We start from the raw sequence: 18,100 nt of genomic DNA, 5'->3' as shown, positions 1-18,100 counted from the left end.
GCAATAAGTTGACTTTGTATATAAATATACAAATAGAATGAGACTATTGCCTTACACAATGTAAGCCGCCCTGAGTCTTCGGAGAAGGGCGGGATCTAAATGTAAATAAAAAAATAAAAAATAAAAATTAGGCCAAATTCCGTTAAAACTATTAATAAAACGATAATAAAACCCAAGTTAAAAGCTATGTTACAATTAGGCCAGCCCTGCGCGGTAAAACAGAAAGGTCTTGAGCTCTCGTCGGAAGGTCCGGAGGTCGGGGATCAAACGTAACCCCAGAGGCAGCTCAATTCCAGAGGGCAGGTGCCCCCACAGAGAAGGCTCTCCCCCTGGGGGTCGCCAGCTGACATTGTTTGGCTGACGGCACCCTGAGGAGACCCTCCCCTGTGGGAGCGCACAGGGCGATGGGAGGCGATTGGTGGCAGCAGGCGGTCCCGTAAATATCCCGGTCTTATGCCATGGAGCGTATGAAGTGGTATATAAGTCTTGAGTGCTAAGTGCTATTTAGAGACCGTTCAAAGTTAACAACGGCACTGAAAAAAGTGACATGACCGATTTTCACCCTTATAAGGACCGTTGCATCGTCACGTGATCAAAATTCAGGCGCTTGGCAAGTGACTCATATTTATGACGGTTTATGTCCAAAGGTCACCTGATCCGCTTTGGTGACCTTCTGAAGAGCAAAGTCAATGGGGGAAACGAGATTCACTTAACAACCATATTCAACTGCGGTGATTCGCTTAACAACTGTGGCAAGGAAGCTCGTAAAAACGGGGCAGAATTCGCTTAACCAATGTCTCGTTTAACAACAGAAATTTGGGGCTCAGTTGAGGTCATAAGCTGAGGTCTACCTGCAACCGAGACACCACTGTGGACTCCGAAGCAAACAAGGGCTTCAAACGAGTTCTTCCCGACATGTGCTGACCGACAGTTCACTTATTCTACTATTGCTAGACCAAAATATCAATTAAAATACATCAAGAAAGAAGATCAGAAGCCTCCCCGCTCAATGCCTCATTGCTTGACCTTCTCGGTTTCTCTCTTCCGCTTTCTTCTATTTCCTTGGGAGTTAGGTGATTCCCTTTGATTGAAAATATCTGGGGGGGAAAAAACCCGCGTGAGCTGGAGGGATGGCGGACAGAGAGGCTTAGCGTCCGTTGAAAACTGTCTCGAGAAAATCTCCCATCCTAACCTTAAATAATCCTTCATTAAAACAAAATTGGCAGCCAAACACTAACTGCAAGTTGGTGGAATAAAGGACGTTTAAAGCTCAATTTATCAACACGGCCTCCTGAATTCTAGAGTCCTAGGGCCTGAAGGATCTTTGAGATCCTCTAGTCCAACAGCTAAGGGAGCTGCTAGGTATGTTTAGCCCAACGGAGAGACTTTCTAGGGCAGTGATGGCTAACTTCTTTCCCGTCGTGTGCCTGGAGCGGGTGGGGGGGTGTCCGTTTTCGCCCTCCCGAGACTCCTAGAAAGGCTCTAGAGGCTGGGGAGAGCAGAAAATGGGCCTTCCCCACCACTCCGGAGGCAGGAAATAGCCTGTTCCTCTACTTCTGGTGGGCCCAGAAGGCCTGAAAATCAGCTGGCGCACCAGAGCTGAGCTCGCGTGGCCATCGATATGGCTGCGCTTCCCACAGGTTCACCATCACTGTTTTAGGCTGCATCAAGAGAGGGATAGAATCACGATTAAGTTTAATACCACTTTATGATGCCTCGATAAGGCCACACTTGGAATAGTGCATCCAATATCAGTCGCCACGATGTAAAAAAGATGTGGAGACTCTGAAAATTGTGCAGAGAAGAGCAACAAAAAGGATTAGGGGGCTGGAGGCTAAAACATAACGATGAACGGTTGCAGGAATTGGGTATGGCTGGTTTAATGAAGAGAAGGATATGATAGCAGTCTTCCAACATTTGAAGAGCTGTCACAGAGGGTTATTTAATCCGCTTTATAGCTTCATCTTCACTTAGGGGAAAAAATGTGATTTTTTTCATATCCACAGGACACCTCCTAAAATGCAAGGGAAGAGGGTGGATGTGCTGTGGCTCTCGAGATACGGCAGTCGTTGTGTGCACCATAAACTGCTGCTAAGGGAACTTGCCATGTTTAGCCTAACGAAAAGAAGGACCAGGGGAGACATGATAGCAGTGTTCCAATATCTCAGGGGCTGCCCCAAAGAAGAGGGAGTCAAGCTGTTCTCCAAAGCACCTGAGGGCAGGACAAGAAGCAACAAACTAATCAAGGAGAGAAGCAACCTGGAACTAAGGAGAAATTTCCTAACTGTGAGAACAATTACCGTATTTTTCGGAGTATAAGACGCACCTTTTCCCCCCCTAAAAGGGGGTGAAAACTTAAGTGCATCTTATACATCGAATGTAACCCCACCCACTCACTCTGGCCTCTGCCTGCCAGCAATTTACCTCCTAGCAGCAAGAAGAAACAGCCCCTTTCAGCTTCAGCACAGCCTGATTAGTACAAGTTGATAATTGGATTGGTCTCCCGACTCTCAACTGCTTTGCGTGGGCCTCTGCTGCAAGGAGGTAAATTTCTGGGAGCAGATTTTTTTTCTCTTGTGCTAATCAAGCTGTGCTGAAAACGAAAATGAAAGTAAAGCTGGCTATTTGCTGTTTGCTGCAACGAGGCAAAATTGCTCAGAGGCAGAGACAGATTTCTTTTTCTTGTTTTCCTCACCAAAAAAGGTAGGTGCGTCTTATAGTCTGGAGTGTCTTATACAGGGGTGAAATGCTCCCAGTTCTGACCGGATCTCACGATCCGGTAGCAATTGTGGCCAGTGGTTCAGCGATCCGGTAGCGATCATGGCCGGTGGTTCAGCAATCCGGTAGCAATTGTGGCCTGTGGTTCAGTGATCTGGTAGCGGTTGTGGCCAGTGGTTCGGAGATCCGGTTGCGATCGTGGCCTGTGGTTCAGTGATCCGATAGCAGTCGTGGCCGGTGGTTTGGCGATCCGGTAGCAATTTTGGCCAGTGGTTCGGTGATCCGATAGCAGTCGTGGCCAGTGGTCGGAGATCCGGTTGCGATTGTGGCCGGTGGTTTGGCGATCCGGTAGCAATTGTGGCTGGTGGTTCAGTGATCCGGTAGCAGTCGTGGCCAGTGGTTTGGCGATCCGGTAGCAATTTTGGCTGGTGGTTCAGCGATCCGATAGTGATTGTGGCCGGTGGTTCGGCAATCAGGTAGCGATCGTGGCCGGTGGTTTGGCGATCCGATAGCAATTGTGGCCAGTGGTTCGGTGATCCAGTAGCAATCGTGGCCGGTGGTTTGGCGATCCGGTAGCAGTTGTGGTTCAGTGATCCGGTAGCGATGGCGGAGCAAAGCTCCGCCCACCCGCCCAGGTGTCATTACTTCCTGGTTTTAACCAGGAAGGAATGTGTTTTTTACCTTCTGCGCATACACAGAAGGTTTTGTGCATGTGCAGAAGGTTCACAAGCACGCACAAGCCACATGTACACTTCCAAACCAGTAAGGAAGGTAAGTAGATTTCACCCTGGTCTTATACTCTGAAAAATACAGTAACCAGCGGAACAGCTTGCCACCAGAAGTTGTAAATGCTCCATCACTCAAGGTTTTGAAGAAGAGATTGGACAGCCATTTGTCTGACATGATCTAGGGCAGGGGTCCCTGGTTCTTGGAGTGGCACCAGCCTGCGGCATGCCAGCAACCGGTCCACGCAAACCATCGAAGGCCCATTCGTGGGACGTGGACAGCGCACACAATCACACAACCCACTGGTCCACAGAAAGATCTCTCCACGGAAGCAGTCCCTAGGGCCCAAGAGGTTTGGGGGCCGCTGGTCTAGCGTCTCCTGCTTGAGCAGGGGGTTGGGCTAGAAGACCTCCAGGGCCCCTTCCACGTCTGTCATTCTGTTCAGGCTTAGGCTTCCCTGAGACCCCGATAACGTCTTCCAATATTTGAAAGAGGGTGGAGGGGGGGTCAGTTTATTCTCCAAACCTCCTGAGGACAAAGGATGGAAGCCCCTCGGAGGGAGCGGCAACCAGGACCTAAGGAATTTCCTGACGGAGAGAAACGACGAATCTGCGGAACAGCTCGCCACTGCTGAATTAAGCTCACTCTATTCCAGGCAGCACTCCTTCATTTTTTCCCTCTTTGGTCTCCCTATATCCCAGGGGTCTCCAACCTTGGCAAAGCTGGCTGAGGAATTCTGGGAGTTGAAGTCCACAAGTCTTAAAGTTGCCAAGGTTGGAGACCCCCTGCCCTATCCCAACGCAGCTGAGCATCCCTGCCAGAGGCAACCGTCTCTCTATTTCAGAACTGGCCCCGCAAGCCGCCGGCAGACAATTTATAACGGGGGTGGGGTGGGGGATACCCATCCTCCCCCCTGCATCCATTAGTTCTCGTAATTGAGTTCCAGCACAAAACACTCTGCAGTGTTTTATTCCTTGCCTCCTTCTCTCTTTGTAAGAAAACAAATTATTTTGAACTTTAGTGACTCTGCAGGGAACCGACGTGCGAAGACACCGGCTGTAAAAAAAAAACCAAACCAAAACCCACCACCCTCCTTATTGTAAGGCGGTAAACTACTTCTGTGAAGCAACTTCATTCATCGGGGTCTCCCTTGGCCAGTTAATACCGGAGACCTGGGAAAGGGCTTCTGTTTGTTTAGGCGTTGGTTAACGCAACCACAACTGTGGTCCTTCTTGGCTTTTTGTTAGCATCTCTTCGATGAAGCGTTTGGCTGCGGAAGCAGGGCGCCATCGAGACCCGCCTGAAGAAATATATAAGCCACCCTCGCTCTATTTTTAAAGCAACGCAGAAGAGAAATGGCTCGAAGCTACGAGAGGTAGAAAACGGCCAGTCCTAGAGAATGTCTTGCATCTGTCTGTCCGTCTGTCTCTCTAAAGGAGAATATTTGCAGCTCAGGGTTGAAATGAAGGGACGTTTCGTGACCCAACTCGGTTACATCATGAGTGCTAGAATAGAATAGAATAGAATTTTTATTGGCCAAGTGTGATTGGACACACAAGGAATTTGTCTTGGTGCATAGGCTCTCAGTGTGCATAAAAGAAAAGATGCCTTCATCGAGGTACAACATTTACAACACAATTGATGGTCAATATATCAATATAAATCATAAGGATTGCCAGCAACAAATTACAGTCATACATTCATAAGTGGAAAGAGATGGGTGATGGGAACGATGAGAAGATTAATAGTAGTGCAGATTTAGTAAATACTTTGACAGTGTTGAGGGAATTATTTGTTTAGCAGAGTGATGGCCTTCGGGAAAAAAACTCTCCTTGTGTCTAGTTGTTCTGGTGTGCAGTGCTCTATAGCGTGGTTTTGAGGGTAGGAGTTGAAACAGTTTATGTCCAGGATGCGAGGGATCTGCAAATATTTTCACGGCCCTCTTCTTGATTCGTGCAGTATACAGGTCCTCAATGGAAGGCAGGTTGGTAGCAATTATTTTTTCTGCAAGAAGGAAGATTGGGAGGAGGAGGAGGACTAAGGAGTCCTTAGCGCTCTCTGCACGGAGTTGCTTTCCTGCAGACGTTTCATGACCGAACTAGTTAACTTCATCAGGGCTAGCAGGGAGTGGTTTTACAGGGGAGAGGGAGGGGGGGAAGGAGGTAGCTGCAGGGTCCTTGGTGCTCTCTGAGCTTGGTGGTTTTCTTGCAGACGTTTCATGACCCAACTAGGTAACTTCATCAGTAGTGAAAGGGAGTGGGTTTGCAGGGGAGAGAAGGGAGGGAGGGAGATCTCCAGGGATGGGGAGGAGAAAGACTGTGGGGTCCTTCGTGTTCTCTGAGCTGTTTTGTTTCCTTGCAGACGTTTCATGACCCATCTGGGTAACACAATCAATGCTGGAAGGGAATGGGGTTTGCAGGGAGGAGGAGGAGGAGGTGGAAGAGAGGAGGAAAAAGGCTGTGCGGTCCTTGGTCCTGTCTGAGCTGGGTGGTTTTTCTTGCAGACGTTTCACGACCCAACTAAGTAACATCATCAGTGCTGGAAGGTTGTGGAAAGGGTTTGTGGAAAGAAGGAGGATGGGAAGGAGAAAGACTGTGGGGTCCTTGGTGCTCTCTGAGCTGGGTGGTTTCCTTGCAGACATTTCATAACCCAAGTAGGGAACACAATCAATGCTGGAAGGGAGTGGGGTTTGCAGAGAGGAGGAGGAGGTGGAAGAGAGGAGGAGGAGGAGGAGGAAGAAGACTCTGGGGTCCTTGGTGCTGTCTGAGCTTGGTGGTTTTCTTTGTGTGAAAAAACATATCTTTTCTTTTATGTACACTGAGAGCATATGCACCAAGACAAATTCCTTGTGTGTCCAATCACACTTGGCCAATAAAATTCTATTCTATTCTATTCTATTCTATTCTATTCTATTCTATTCTATTCTATTCTATTCTATTCTATTCTATTCTATTCTATTCTGACGTTTCATGACCCAACTAGGGAACACAATCAATGCTAGAAGGGAGTGGGGTTTGCAGAGAGGAGGAAGAAGAAGGGGACAGCTGTGGGGTCCCTGGTGGTCCTCATGTCTGTCCCTCTCTTAAAAGAAAGTATCTGTTAGTCGATTTGACTTCCTAGAGATTTGGTGAGCCAGATTGTTTTGTTCCTTATACTCCAAGCGTGCCGGTCTTTTTAATAGATGCTGAAGCATAGCACCCTATTATTATTTTTTTCTTCCCCCATTTAATTACATGCCCCATTAAAGTGAGCTGCTGATCTATCAAAATGAAATATCGCCGGGGAAACGTGGCGTTTCTCTTCATCCTTCTTCGGCCATGGGGTCTTGCGTAAGCCCCGTTCGGCGCAAATTAAAAACACTTCGGAACTTACACAAAAGTGGCCAGGCAGAGAGCGACGGACGGGTTGGCCGTTCAGATCCTGGAAGACCAGGTGAAGCTCTGTATGAATAAGGAGCTCTGGAGAATGAACTTTTAAGAAAGGCTTTTAAGATCTGGATGGGGTTCTTGGTGTGTTCTGAGCTTGATGGGGTTTTCTTGCAGACGTTTCATGACCCAGCTAGGTAACCTCATCAGTGCTAGAAGGGAGTGAGGATTGCAGAGAGGAAGGAGAGGAGGAGAGGGGACGGAAGAGGAGGGAGAAAGCAGGAGGAGGACTTTAGGGTCCTTGGTGGTTTCTGAGCTTGGTCCTTTTCTTGCAGATGTTTCATGACCCAGCTAGGTAACTTCATCAGTGCTAGAAGGGAGTGAGGTTTGCGGAGAGGAGGAGGAGGAGGAGGCTGGAGAAAGCAGGAGGAGGACTTTAGGGTCCTTGGTGGTCTCTGAGCCTGTTTGTTCTCTGGGTTTGTTCTCTGTTCATATAGAAGCCGCTTGCCCAGTTGAGGTGGGTGGGGGTATCCTTGATTCGGCTATTATTAATTGTTTCTTCATTTGTCCAAGTTGGTCCTTACATGATTGGGGTGTGGTTTACTTCTGGATGGATTGAGAGTCTGGGGTTAATCCTTGGCCAGCTCTAGGAAGAGATGGACTCCCACCCAGGCCAGGACCTTCTGGGTTGGCACCTGTCTTGAGAACAGGTGTCTTGAGGGCAACCCTGAGCTTCTCTCTCGCCCTTCGTAGCAGCTGATGGGAGGAGGGCTTTGGGGAGGAACAGCCTCATGCTTTGCATGGTGGAAGGAACTATGGACCAAGTTTTTCTCTCTTTCTCTTTTTGTTTCTCTTTCCCTTTCCCTTTCTCTTTCTTTTTCTCTTTTTCTTTCTCTCCTCCACTTCACCTCTCCTCTCCTCTCCCTTTCCTTTCCCTCTCTATCTTCCCTTCCCTTCCCTCCTCTGTTCCTTTTATTTTTCCTCCTCCTTTAATCTTTCTGCCATCTCCCTTCCCTTTCCCTTTTCTCCTTCTCTTTTCTTATTCCCTTCCCTTTTCTTTCCCTTGCCTTCTCCATCCTTCCCTTCCTTCCCTTCCTTCCCTTCCCTCCTCTGTTCCTTTTATTTTTCCTCCTCCTTTAATCTTTCTGCCATCTCCCTTCCCTTTCCCTTTTCTCCCTTTCTCTTTTCTTATTCCCTTCCCTTTCCCTTCCCTTCCCTTCCCTCTCCTCCCCCCCCCCAAGCCAACCTCTCACCTGCTGTCCTCTGTTCCTGTTGCAGATGGTGCCCAAGCCCATCGCCCTGGAGCCTTGTTTTGGCAACAAAGCGGCCGTCCTTTCCGTGTTTGTGCGGTTGCCGAGGGGCCTCGGTGGGATCCCTCCACCTGGGCAGTCAGGTAAGTCTCCAGGCTCCGCTGGCAGCCATGCCCTCCCTCAAGCTCCCTTGGGACATCACTGATGGTCCTGCATTAAAGGATCTCTTCCGGATGTCCACCTGTGTGTCACCTGTGCTGGAGAACCACCTGGGACCAGGCATGGGCTCTCTGATGGGCGCCTTTGGTCCAGGGGTGAAATGTGAAATTTGTTACTACCGGTTCTGTGGGCGTAGCTTGGTGGGTGGGTGGGGTAATGTGACTGGGTGGGCGTGGCCAACTTTTTTTTCTACAACTTCTTCGGCCGAAGAGGTTGTAAAAAAATGCTTTTAAAAGCCTCTGACGATCAGGCAACTCAGCTGGAATCGCCAGAGGCTTTTAAAAGCATTTTTTCTACAACCTCTTTGGCCGTAGAGGTTGTAGAAAAAATGCTTTTAAAAGGCTCCTCTGGCGATCCCAGCTGAGCCGTGTGATCATCAGAGGCTTTTTTTTACTTTTAAAAGCATTTTTTCGGCGAAGAAAAAATGCTTTTTTAAAAAAAAACCTATGATGATTACGCAGCTCAGCTGGGCAGGGAGGCGGGGCAGGGATTTTTGCTACCGGTTCTCCAAACCACCCGCCGCCATCGCTACCGGATCGGGCGATCCGGTCCGAACCGGGAGCATTTCATTCCTGCTTTGGTCGCTGCTTGGTTGAGAAGCACAAATAACGACTGAGACGTCGTCCATGTTCTCTTTGATCGAAAAGCTCTTTTGAGGTATTCAGCCGGACCTCGGCTTGCAACCATTCGTTTAGTGACCATCCAAAGTTAACGACAGCACCGGAAAAAGCGACTTAGGACCGTTTTTCACCCTTACGACCGTTTCAGCATCCCCGTGGTCACGCGGTCGAAATTCAGATGCTTGGCAGCTGACTCACATTTGTGACGGTCTCAGAGTCCCGAGATCCCGTGATGCCCTTTTGCCACTTTCCGGAAAGCCAAGTCAACGGGAGAGCCAGGTTCACTCAACAACCGTGTCACTCACTTAACAACGGCAGTGATTCCCTTAAGAACCTGAAAAGTTCATGAAAAGTTTGAAAACAGGCCAAAAACTCACTGAACCAACTCTTTTGCGTAGCAATGGAAATTTCAGGCTCAATTGTAGTCATAAGTTGAGGATTACCTGACCTCCTTAAGTAGCAGTTCACTCTGACTTTCTAATCCGGTCTTTTTAATCAACTAAATCCAGCTCAGAAGGGAAAAAGTAGAACGTTCCAGTTTTTCACGGCTTCTGAGTTTCCTCCAGAGCAGGAGTCTCCAACCCCTGCTCCAGAGAATCCTATCTGGAGACCCGTTATCAGTTCTTCAGTCTGCAGGAAGCCCCCTGGGTATCCCTGTCGAAGACATTTCTTTGATGTAGAACAGAGGGTTTCCAGAGTTGGCCATTTGAAGACGTGTGAACTTCAACTCCCAGAATTCCCCAGCCAGCATGAGAAGTTGAAAGTTCAGAGTTCTTAAAGTTGTCAAGGTTGAGAAACACTCCTTTGGCTGGCTGAGGGATTCTGGGAGTTGAAGTCCACACGTCTTAAAGTTGCCCAATTTGGAGACCCCTGACCTAGATGGCTGGCTGAGGGATTCTGGGAGTTGAAGTCCACACATCTTAAAGTTCCCTAATTTGGAGACCCCTGATCTAAATGGCTGGCTGAGGGATTCTGGGAGTTGAAGCCCACACATCATCAAGTTGCCCAGTTTGGAGACCCCTGACCCAGATAGCTGGCTGAGGGATTCTGGGAGTTGAAGTCCACAAGTCTTAAACTTGCCAAGTTTGGAGACCCTCTGTTCCTACATCAAAGAAATGCCTTAGACAGGGATACCCATTGAGGTGGGGACTTCCTGAAGAATAAAACTCCTGGTAACGGGCCTCCATGCACAGTTCTCTGCAGAAAATGCAGAAGCCGTGAAGAATTGAACTTGTCTGCTTCTGAGCTGGGCTTAGTTGATTAAACAGGGCAGATTAGGAGTGAACTGCTACTTAAGAAGCTCAGGTGGTCCTCGATGTATGACCACAATTGAGCCTGAAATTCCTATCGAGCTGTGCTGTACTGGGGGGATTCTGGGAGTTGAAATCCACAGGTCTTAAAAGTAGCCACTGTTGAGAAACACTTCCGGAGTGTGTAGCTCAGAGGTGTCAAACTGGATTTCTTTGTGGGCCAGATCATTCATTGTAGTTGTCCTCCATGGGCTGGCGGGGTGGGGTGGGGAGATGGGATGGACGGCAGGCGGGATGGATACCTCCTGCTGCAGAGTGATGCAGGAGGCCATCCTGGCCGAAAATGGGGCACGGGTGTGTGTTTGTGCACCATAAAGTTCCCCCACACCAAGGGTAAAATCCAGCAGGTTCTAACAGGTTCTGGAGGACTGGTAGCAGAAAAAATTTTTGAGGATTTTTCAGCCCTGGTTTTTAATATTTCCAGAGCAAAAATTTTTATTTTCCATAATAATTCCCACAATTTGACCAGTGTACAATACAATCACTTATCCAACAATCGATCCTATACTCAAATTATACTCCATCAGGGCTGCTCGACCGCCACTCCCTCCCTTAATCCTTTCTACCCTTCTCATCCTTCTTCGACTTTCCCCACCATCCTTCCTCGCTTTCCTACTTCCGCACCTCTTTCCCACTTCTCACTACCATCCTTTCTAACCCTCTATCTTCTCCTTCTTCTTCTCCTCCTATCCTTTCTTCTCCCTCCCTTCTTTCCTACCTCCCTACCTACTTTCTTCCTTCTTTACTCCTCTTTCCTTACCCTTTTCCTTCGGGAGTGGTTACCGAGCAGTCCCGACTTTACACCATTCCAACTTGTTTACGTGTGTGTGTTTGTGCACCATAAAGTTCCCCCACACCAAGGGTAAAATCCAGCAGGTTCTAACAGGTTCTGGGGAACCGGGAGCAGAAATTTTGAGTAGTTCAGAGCAGGGGTCTCCAACCTTGTCAACTTTAAGTCTTGTGGACTGAGTCTTAAGACTGAGTCCCTCAGCTTTGCTGGCTGAGGGATTCTGGGAGTTGAAGTCCACAAGTCTTAAAGTTGACAAGGTTGGAGACCCCTGGTTCAGAGAAGTGGCAAATATCACCTCTGGCTGGCCCCAGAGTAGGGTGGGAATGGAGATTTTGCAATATCCTTCCCCTGTCACGCCCACCAAGCCACACCCACGAAACCGGTAGGGGAAAAATTTTGGATTTCACCCCTGCCCTACGCCCCGTTTTCACTAGCTGAGGCACCACGGGCCGGTCGTGTGCTATTTCCAAGCCGGCCTCGCAGGCCAGCTATAAACACCCCATGGACCGGATCCGTCCCGCAGGCCTTGAGTTTGACTTCCCTGGTGTAGCTGGTCTACATCCCTCTCCGAGTGTATCTGTGTGTTCTTTTTTTGCCCAGGTCTTGCAGTCGCCAGCGCCTTGGTGGACATTTCACAACAGATGCCTATCACCTACAAAGACAAGTCGGGCGCGGTACGAAATAGGAAACAGCAGCCTCCAGCCCAGCCCGGAACCTGTATTTGATGCATGGACATCAGAACTGCCTCTTTTAAACCCAAGGTTAGCCCTCGGAGAAGGACCTCCGTTGTTTGTTTCGAAAGGCCCCAGGGATGCAGAGGAAGAGGAGGAGGAGACCTCAAAGCACTTGAGAACATACAGACTTTCTTCTCGGCGTTGGCGTCGGCGCCTCGGTTGGCTCAGTCCGGCACCTGCTCCGTCTTAGATCCGCCCAATCCCGTCAACGCCAGGTGGCTCCAACGTTTTTCGGTTGCTCCCCTTCGTCGGTTTTAGACCTTCCGTGGCATGTCCTTCGGCAGACTTCTCCACCCACCAAGGTTGGCATCGAGCGGGAGGAAGCCTAAAAAAAAGACTTTTTTATGGAACTTTGACTTTTCCCCCTCCAGGTTGTCGGTCAGTTCTCTGCCCTCGGTGGCTACAAGATTTCAAAAGAAGCTGTCTTAACTTCCCCCAGGATCCCGATAAACCCAAGGTCTCTATTTATTTCTTCTAAGAACAGGCCTTGGCTTGCATCAATGTGGTAGCATTATTCTTCTCCAAGTCAAGGTATTAAAATTTGGGGCGGAGCAGCCCTGCACGGTTGTTTCCCTTTAAAAAAAAAAAAAAATCTGATTTCCGGAGGGTATTTTTGTCATCCCCCCGACGTGGGCTTGTGTAGCGACGGACATCCTCACCCACGTCCGACGGGGTTTTAAATAGATCTAAGGAAAGCCTGGGATTAACGCAGGGAGGTTTCGCACACGCTCCGCGTTCTCCCTCCCCCACCCCATGTTCTTTTTTTTTAACTTGGCTACCTGGATTCAGGGGGAGAGAACCGCAGCGACAGGCGGACGAGAGACAGACGGTAACGCCAAAGCAGAGCCGGCAGGTGGACGGGTGGCACGGCTTGTATGTTCTCTCCACGGCAGCTGACGCGGTGACTTTTTCCCCTCTTTGGCGGGTCCTGTATCTTCTTTCTCTTTGGCTGCTTGGGTTCAAGGGAAAAGGCCGATTCCTACCTTGCCCAGGTTCAGCCTGAAATAGCTCCCCGGTGGGTGGGTGGGGGGTTCTGAAGACCCCTGAGTTCCCCACACACCACACAACACCACCATGCACCCAGAACAACTCTCTTACCTAGTGCAGACCGGGGATAATGACCGCGCAGGTGGGATTCAGCTGAGCTTCCTGATTGGCACCTTAAGGGAAAAAACGCAGGCGCTCTTGTTCCCCAGGGCCAAAGGGGTCCTGAGCCCCCTTTGGATGATCTTTGGATGTGGGTCGTTACTGGAAAACTAGTTGAAAATCTCCTTTTCTTTTCCGTTTGTTGGCCCTGAGACACGGCGGCCTCCTTGCCTACTGGAGACACAAAGCGCTTCGTTATTCGTCAGCCAGGATCAGGAAATGCTGGTTTGTTTTGGATGCGAGGTCAGCAGTAGTTGAAGCATCAGGTCACCGAAAGGGCTGGCACTGGGGCGGGGGGAGTGGGGGGTTGTTCTTGCTGTCACCCTCCCTGAAGCTCTTCCTCAAGGCGGCGTGTTTGGAAGAGAGCAGCCAAGTTTCCAAAACTGCTCCACCTCGTCTCACCCCACCCACCGGTCTGGCAGTTTCCCTCCACTCAAGAGCAGCCACTAGCGCTACACCGACCGAAGAGATGCGGGCAAATCCGACAGGCAGCGACGAGCAAACATCGGTGGTCCCTATTGCTGCAGCCAAGCTCCTTCTCTGTCTCTCTTTCTCTCTCTTCCCTTTCTCGCCATGCATGCACGCAAACGCCGCACACCGTGAGAATCGGTTCTCCTCGCGCTTCATGGGATTCCACGGCACGCACGGTCTGCCGCGGGCCCTGTCCAAGAGCGAGGCGGTGTCGAAACACCGGGCGTGATGGTGCGGGGAATTGCTCGGCCGCGACAAATCTTACGGGCTCGCGGTGAACTCCCTTCTTCCTGCCCTTCCCCAAATGCAGCAATGTGTATAATAGGTTTTTTTAAAAAAAAAATAAAAATAAATAAAAATAGGAAATTTGGGTGAGGGGAGGGGAAACGCTAAAGGATTTTCGGGCTGTTTCACCGGAACCAAATCGTTCCCGTCTCCTGATCCGCGATGGGCCGAATACTTCCTTAATTTGGGTCAACAAGCCACAAGTACGGCCGTTTTGCATATTGCTGAATCTGTACGCACGGACTCTTGCAGAACTGGAACCAATGTATAATTAAAAAGCATCTCTCGGTCGCCCACCTCCCTTTTTTCCCCCTCTTTCCCCTAAAGCTGTGAATCCAATGAATTGTCCCCGGAAAGCTGAAGTCTATAGAGTGAGAATCAATCTTGAATGTCTGAGCGCTTGCTACGAACCCGGGGTGGGTGGTCCAATTCTGCCTGGTCTCCCAGTAGGAACCAGTTTGTCGCCTTCCTGGTCCACTTCTTGTTCCAGAAGCTCAAATTCCAAGCTTTTTTTTTTTACAAGAGACGATTCAAATGCTTCTTGCCCTGGGCTGTGATATTTTTATTTGCACAATGGAGGGGTGAGAAATCATCAGATTTCTCCTTGGATTTGGGCCGGGTGGAAAAAAAATAAATAAATTCAGCCTTGAGCGGAACTGATTTTTAGACAGCCCAAAGTGGTACTCTTCTTTTCTTTTGCAAGAATATCTATATATCTATATCTTTATAAACAGAGTGCAGAAGACAATGTCGTCCCAATCATTAGACTTGAACCCAGAACCAAAAACAGGGCAGGTTCAACCTTTCTCATCCGTCCGGAGAACCACGGGCCTCGTCCCCTTTCAATCCAGAGCAGAAGACCGTCTCGGTGGGGAAGCAGGTATCTGACCCAGGGACCGTTTAAACCAGGGGTCTCCAACCTTGGCAACTTGAAGACTTGTGGACTTCAGCTTTGCTGGCTGAGGAACTCTGGGAGTTGAAGTCCACACGTCTTAAAAGTTGCCAAGGTTGGAGACCCCTGGTTCAAACTCAATTGACTCCTTGTCCCCGAAGCTTAGCCAAAGCTTAAATTGCTAGCTTGGTTGGAAAGAGGCCGCCGGAGTGGTCCTGTTGAGTCAGCACCTCCAATCCACTGCTGCTACTCTTTTTTTTATCTTTCCCGGAGAGGAAAAAAGGGCGTCTTTTCCTAACTTGCAAGCACTTCCCTTGGTTTAAAGGAAGAAACAAAAATTAAAACGACACCAGCCCAGAGAGAGCGTAATGCTACTTTGACATTTGCAACGAAACGCTTAAGCATTTTTCCTTGCAACGAAAACTTGGTTGCACCGTCATTGCCCAAAAGCACCGTCGTCAGCCTTTGCAACGAAAAGCGGTGGGGAAGGTGCCACGGGGGTGGGTGGGAATTTAACCTCACTCCAAAAATGGAAAGAGAACCTTAACCATACCTCTGGGAGCGCCGAAGGAGGGAGATGGCTGTCTTAACAATTTGCCCGGCTTATGCCAGGCGGAAAGCTGAAGAGCTTTTAAGCTGTCAGCTTATTTAAGCACCACATCGTTGGGCGCAGTGAAAAACACAGAAGGCGTATTCCTTTTTTTTAAAAAAACGGGGTGGGGGGGGAGGTCTTATCGGTTTGCACCCCGTCTAGCCCTCCCAAATTCACACATCGGCCAGCTCCCTTCTTCCTTCTTCTCCATCTTGGCGACCATGTTGAGTCATCTTGAGTCGGAAAGGGCGCACCAGGGAGCGAATGCGAGAAGGTTTGGCCCAGCCGTGGGTTTTTTGTTTTTTTGCAGAAAGCCTTTCGTTTAAAAACCTCCAAAATTGCCATCCTGGGTCTCTCTTAATTGTCCCAGTGTGTTCTGTTTGCTTTCTCGTAATTGCACATTTCTGGCAAGCCGAAGGAGCCCTGCGGGCAATTATCCGACAATTATCCTCCGTCGTTTGGGGTTAGGAGTCGGTTTGCCGGAGAAGGGATAATGCCGCTCACTTGCACATTTGGCTCAGAAGGGTCCAACTTTTCCCTGCGCCTGACACATTTCCTTTTTCTTCCTCTTGAATCTTCTCCGCGAATTACATTCCTCGCTCAGTGTGGCGAATTGCAAAGCCTCCGGGAACGACAAGCTGTAAAATGCCTCTTGACAGGTGTGCTCTTCGCCTCCCAGATCCAAAGAAACAGACAGACACCCACCCACCACCTTCGCCCGATATTCTTAGGAACAGATTCAACTTTATCTCCAAGGGGCTTTTAGCACGACTGTCACAAAATGAGTTTGGATGAAAGGAACTCGGGTGGAAATGAGGTGTTCCTTGAGCGACGGACGTGGAAAAGGGAGCCAGGGCACGCTTAGGATGAGTTTTGGTATCTGCTGAGATGCCAAAGGCATCTCCGGCAACTGGCCAGCCTCTTCTCTCAATCCCCACGTTGAAAACCTGAAAATAATTTGGATTCCTTTACAAACATGGAAACGGGATGGATCTCTAAGCATTCCTTCCTGTAGACGAAAGTCAGCATTTCTTCCAGGAAGCAAAGGATTGGGAGAATGTAAGGCAGGGGTGTCCAACCTTGGCCGCTTTAAGATCTGCGGATTTCAACGCCCAGAATTCCCCAGCCAGCATTTGCATTTGCTGGCTGGGGAATTCTGGGAATTGAAGTCCGTAGGTCTTAAGCAGTCGAGGTTGGACACCCGTGATCTAAGGTCAGCATGGACTGCTGAACCCTTCTTAAGATGTCCTTACTAACTTGGCCTGCTCAGATCCGACCAAGTCTCAGCCCTGGTTCCCATCCACTTTGGGTATGGAGTCCTGCAAAGCCCAGGGGAGCTCTGAGGCTGATTGATGTGGTAGGCCATCTGTCTTGGAGGACGTCAAGTGGTCAAGGCTTGCTTGGAAATGGTCTTTGGAAAAAAAAACTCCCCCCACACCACCCATCCTTGGTACTTGAGACGGGTCTGTTGTCTCTACCCTGCCTCGTTATCTTGAGTTTCAGTAGAAGACAATTAAGTGTATCTTGAGTTGACTCTTTCTTTCAGCTTTCCTAACCTCCGAGTCACTGGGTTCATTGGGTTTTCTAACTAGGAAGTATGGATTTGGTCGTTCTCTATCACCATTCCAGATCCTGATGAGTTCAGTGTCTCTGTAGGAATTGTGGCTGTGTCTACTTCATGTTGTTTTTGGGGGACAGCCATGGTGGAAGATCCTCATCGTAGGAAGATACCTTCAGGCCCAGATTCTCACCTTCTAGCTGATCCAGATTCTCACCATCTAGCTGATCCAGATTCTCACCATCTAGCTGATCCAGATTCTCACCATCTAGCTGATCCAGATTCTCACCATCTAGCTGACCCAGATTCTCACCTTCTAGCTGACCCAAGTTCTCACCATCTAGCCGACCTAGGTCCTCACTTTCTAGCTGACCCAGGTTCTCACCTTCTAGCTGACCCAGGTCCTCAACTTCTTTTTTACCAGAAGTAAAGAGTACATCTCTTTGATGGAGCCTCCAACTAACTCCATCTCAGGGGGTTAGAAGTCTCCTGGCCCCAAAACGAGTACTGTCTTCAGCTCTTGAGGGAAATCAAGTTTTTAATTGCCAAACTAAGGAAAAAAGATGGGAGATGAGTTGACATCCACTATTTGTATCACAGGTTTTCTCAACTTTGGCTATGTTAAGACGGGTGGACAGCAACTCCCAGAATTCCCCAGCCAGCGAATGCTGGCTGGGGAATTTTGGGTGTTGCCGTCCACACGTCTTAACATTGCCAAGGTTAAGAAACTACTGTGTCAGAACCGCTGCTATTAAATTTAGGGGGAATTTTGCAGCATTGTTAACATTTCAAACTTCCTGCCCTCCACCTTCCCCAAATCTACACTAGAAGTCTCCAAAATAACTCAATTCGGATCCGGTCCCTGAAAGGAAAAAAAAAAGAAAGAAAGCCGGCCCTTTAAATGAAGGACAAAAATGGGGGGGGGGGAACCCCTTTCTTTTATTCTGAAAATATGTGCATAAAAGCTGCTCTCTTTTAATTTTATTTTTTTTTAAAAAAAAATGTTTTCCTCTTTTTGTTGCAACTCTTCTTTTTTTTTTTCTTCTCCTGTATTTTGAATTCTGAACTTAAGGTGTTTTTTTTCTTGCATTCATATGTAAATAACTGAGTATTGTAAAGAATTTTATGGCTGGGAGCGGTATTAAAAAATACACAAGTTTTAGGGCTGCTGGGTGTTGTTGATTTTTTTTCTTTCAATTTTTTTTCCCGGTTTTTTTTTGGGGGGGGGAATATTTTTTGTATTGTATAAAAAAAAAACCCGCGTTGATTTAAAAAAGCAGAAAAAAGGTGACGAAAACATGCATTTAAAAAAAAAAAGCAATGTGAAGTAATATGTATAAATAGAAATAAAGAATGAAACATTGCCCCCCCCTCCCTTTCTGGAATTAAAAAGAGAAAACAGTAGAGAGATTTTGGTTTAAAAA

The 18,100-nt window shown here is 48.6% G+C and overlaps 1 protein-coding gene across 1 annotated transcript in view; it reads left to right on the top strand.

The window, feature by feature from the left end:
• The window catches only part of ATRN (attractin), a 241,010-nt gene extending 224,228 nt beyond the window's left edge, over positions 1 to 16,782 (top strand). Inside the window, exons 28-29 of the mRNA XM_058192126.1 lie at positions 8,088 to 8,202; positions 11,599 to 16,782. Of these exons, the coding sequence (XP_058048109.1) occupies positions 8,088 to 8,202; positions 11,599 to 11,723 (240 nt within the window). The 3' untranslated portion in view covers positions 11,724 to 16,782. The remainder of the gene's footprint in view (positions 1 to 8,087; positions 8,203 to 11,598) is intronic.
• Positions 16,783 to 18,100: the final 1,318 nt, after the last annotated feature.

Source organism: Ahaetulla prasina, chromosome 8, assembly GCF_028640845.1.
Source record: "Ahaetulla prasina isolate Xishuangbanna chromosome 8, ASM2864084v1, whole genome shotgun sequence".
Classification (NCBI taxonomy): Eukaryota; Metazoa; Chordata; class Lepidosauria; order Squamata; family Colubridae; genus Ahaetulla; species Ahaetulla prasina.
This window is presented reverse-complemented; position numbering and strand designations above follow the sequence as displayed.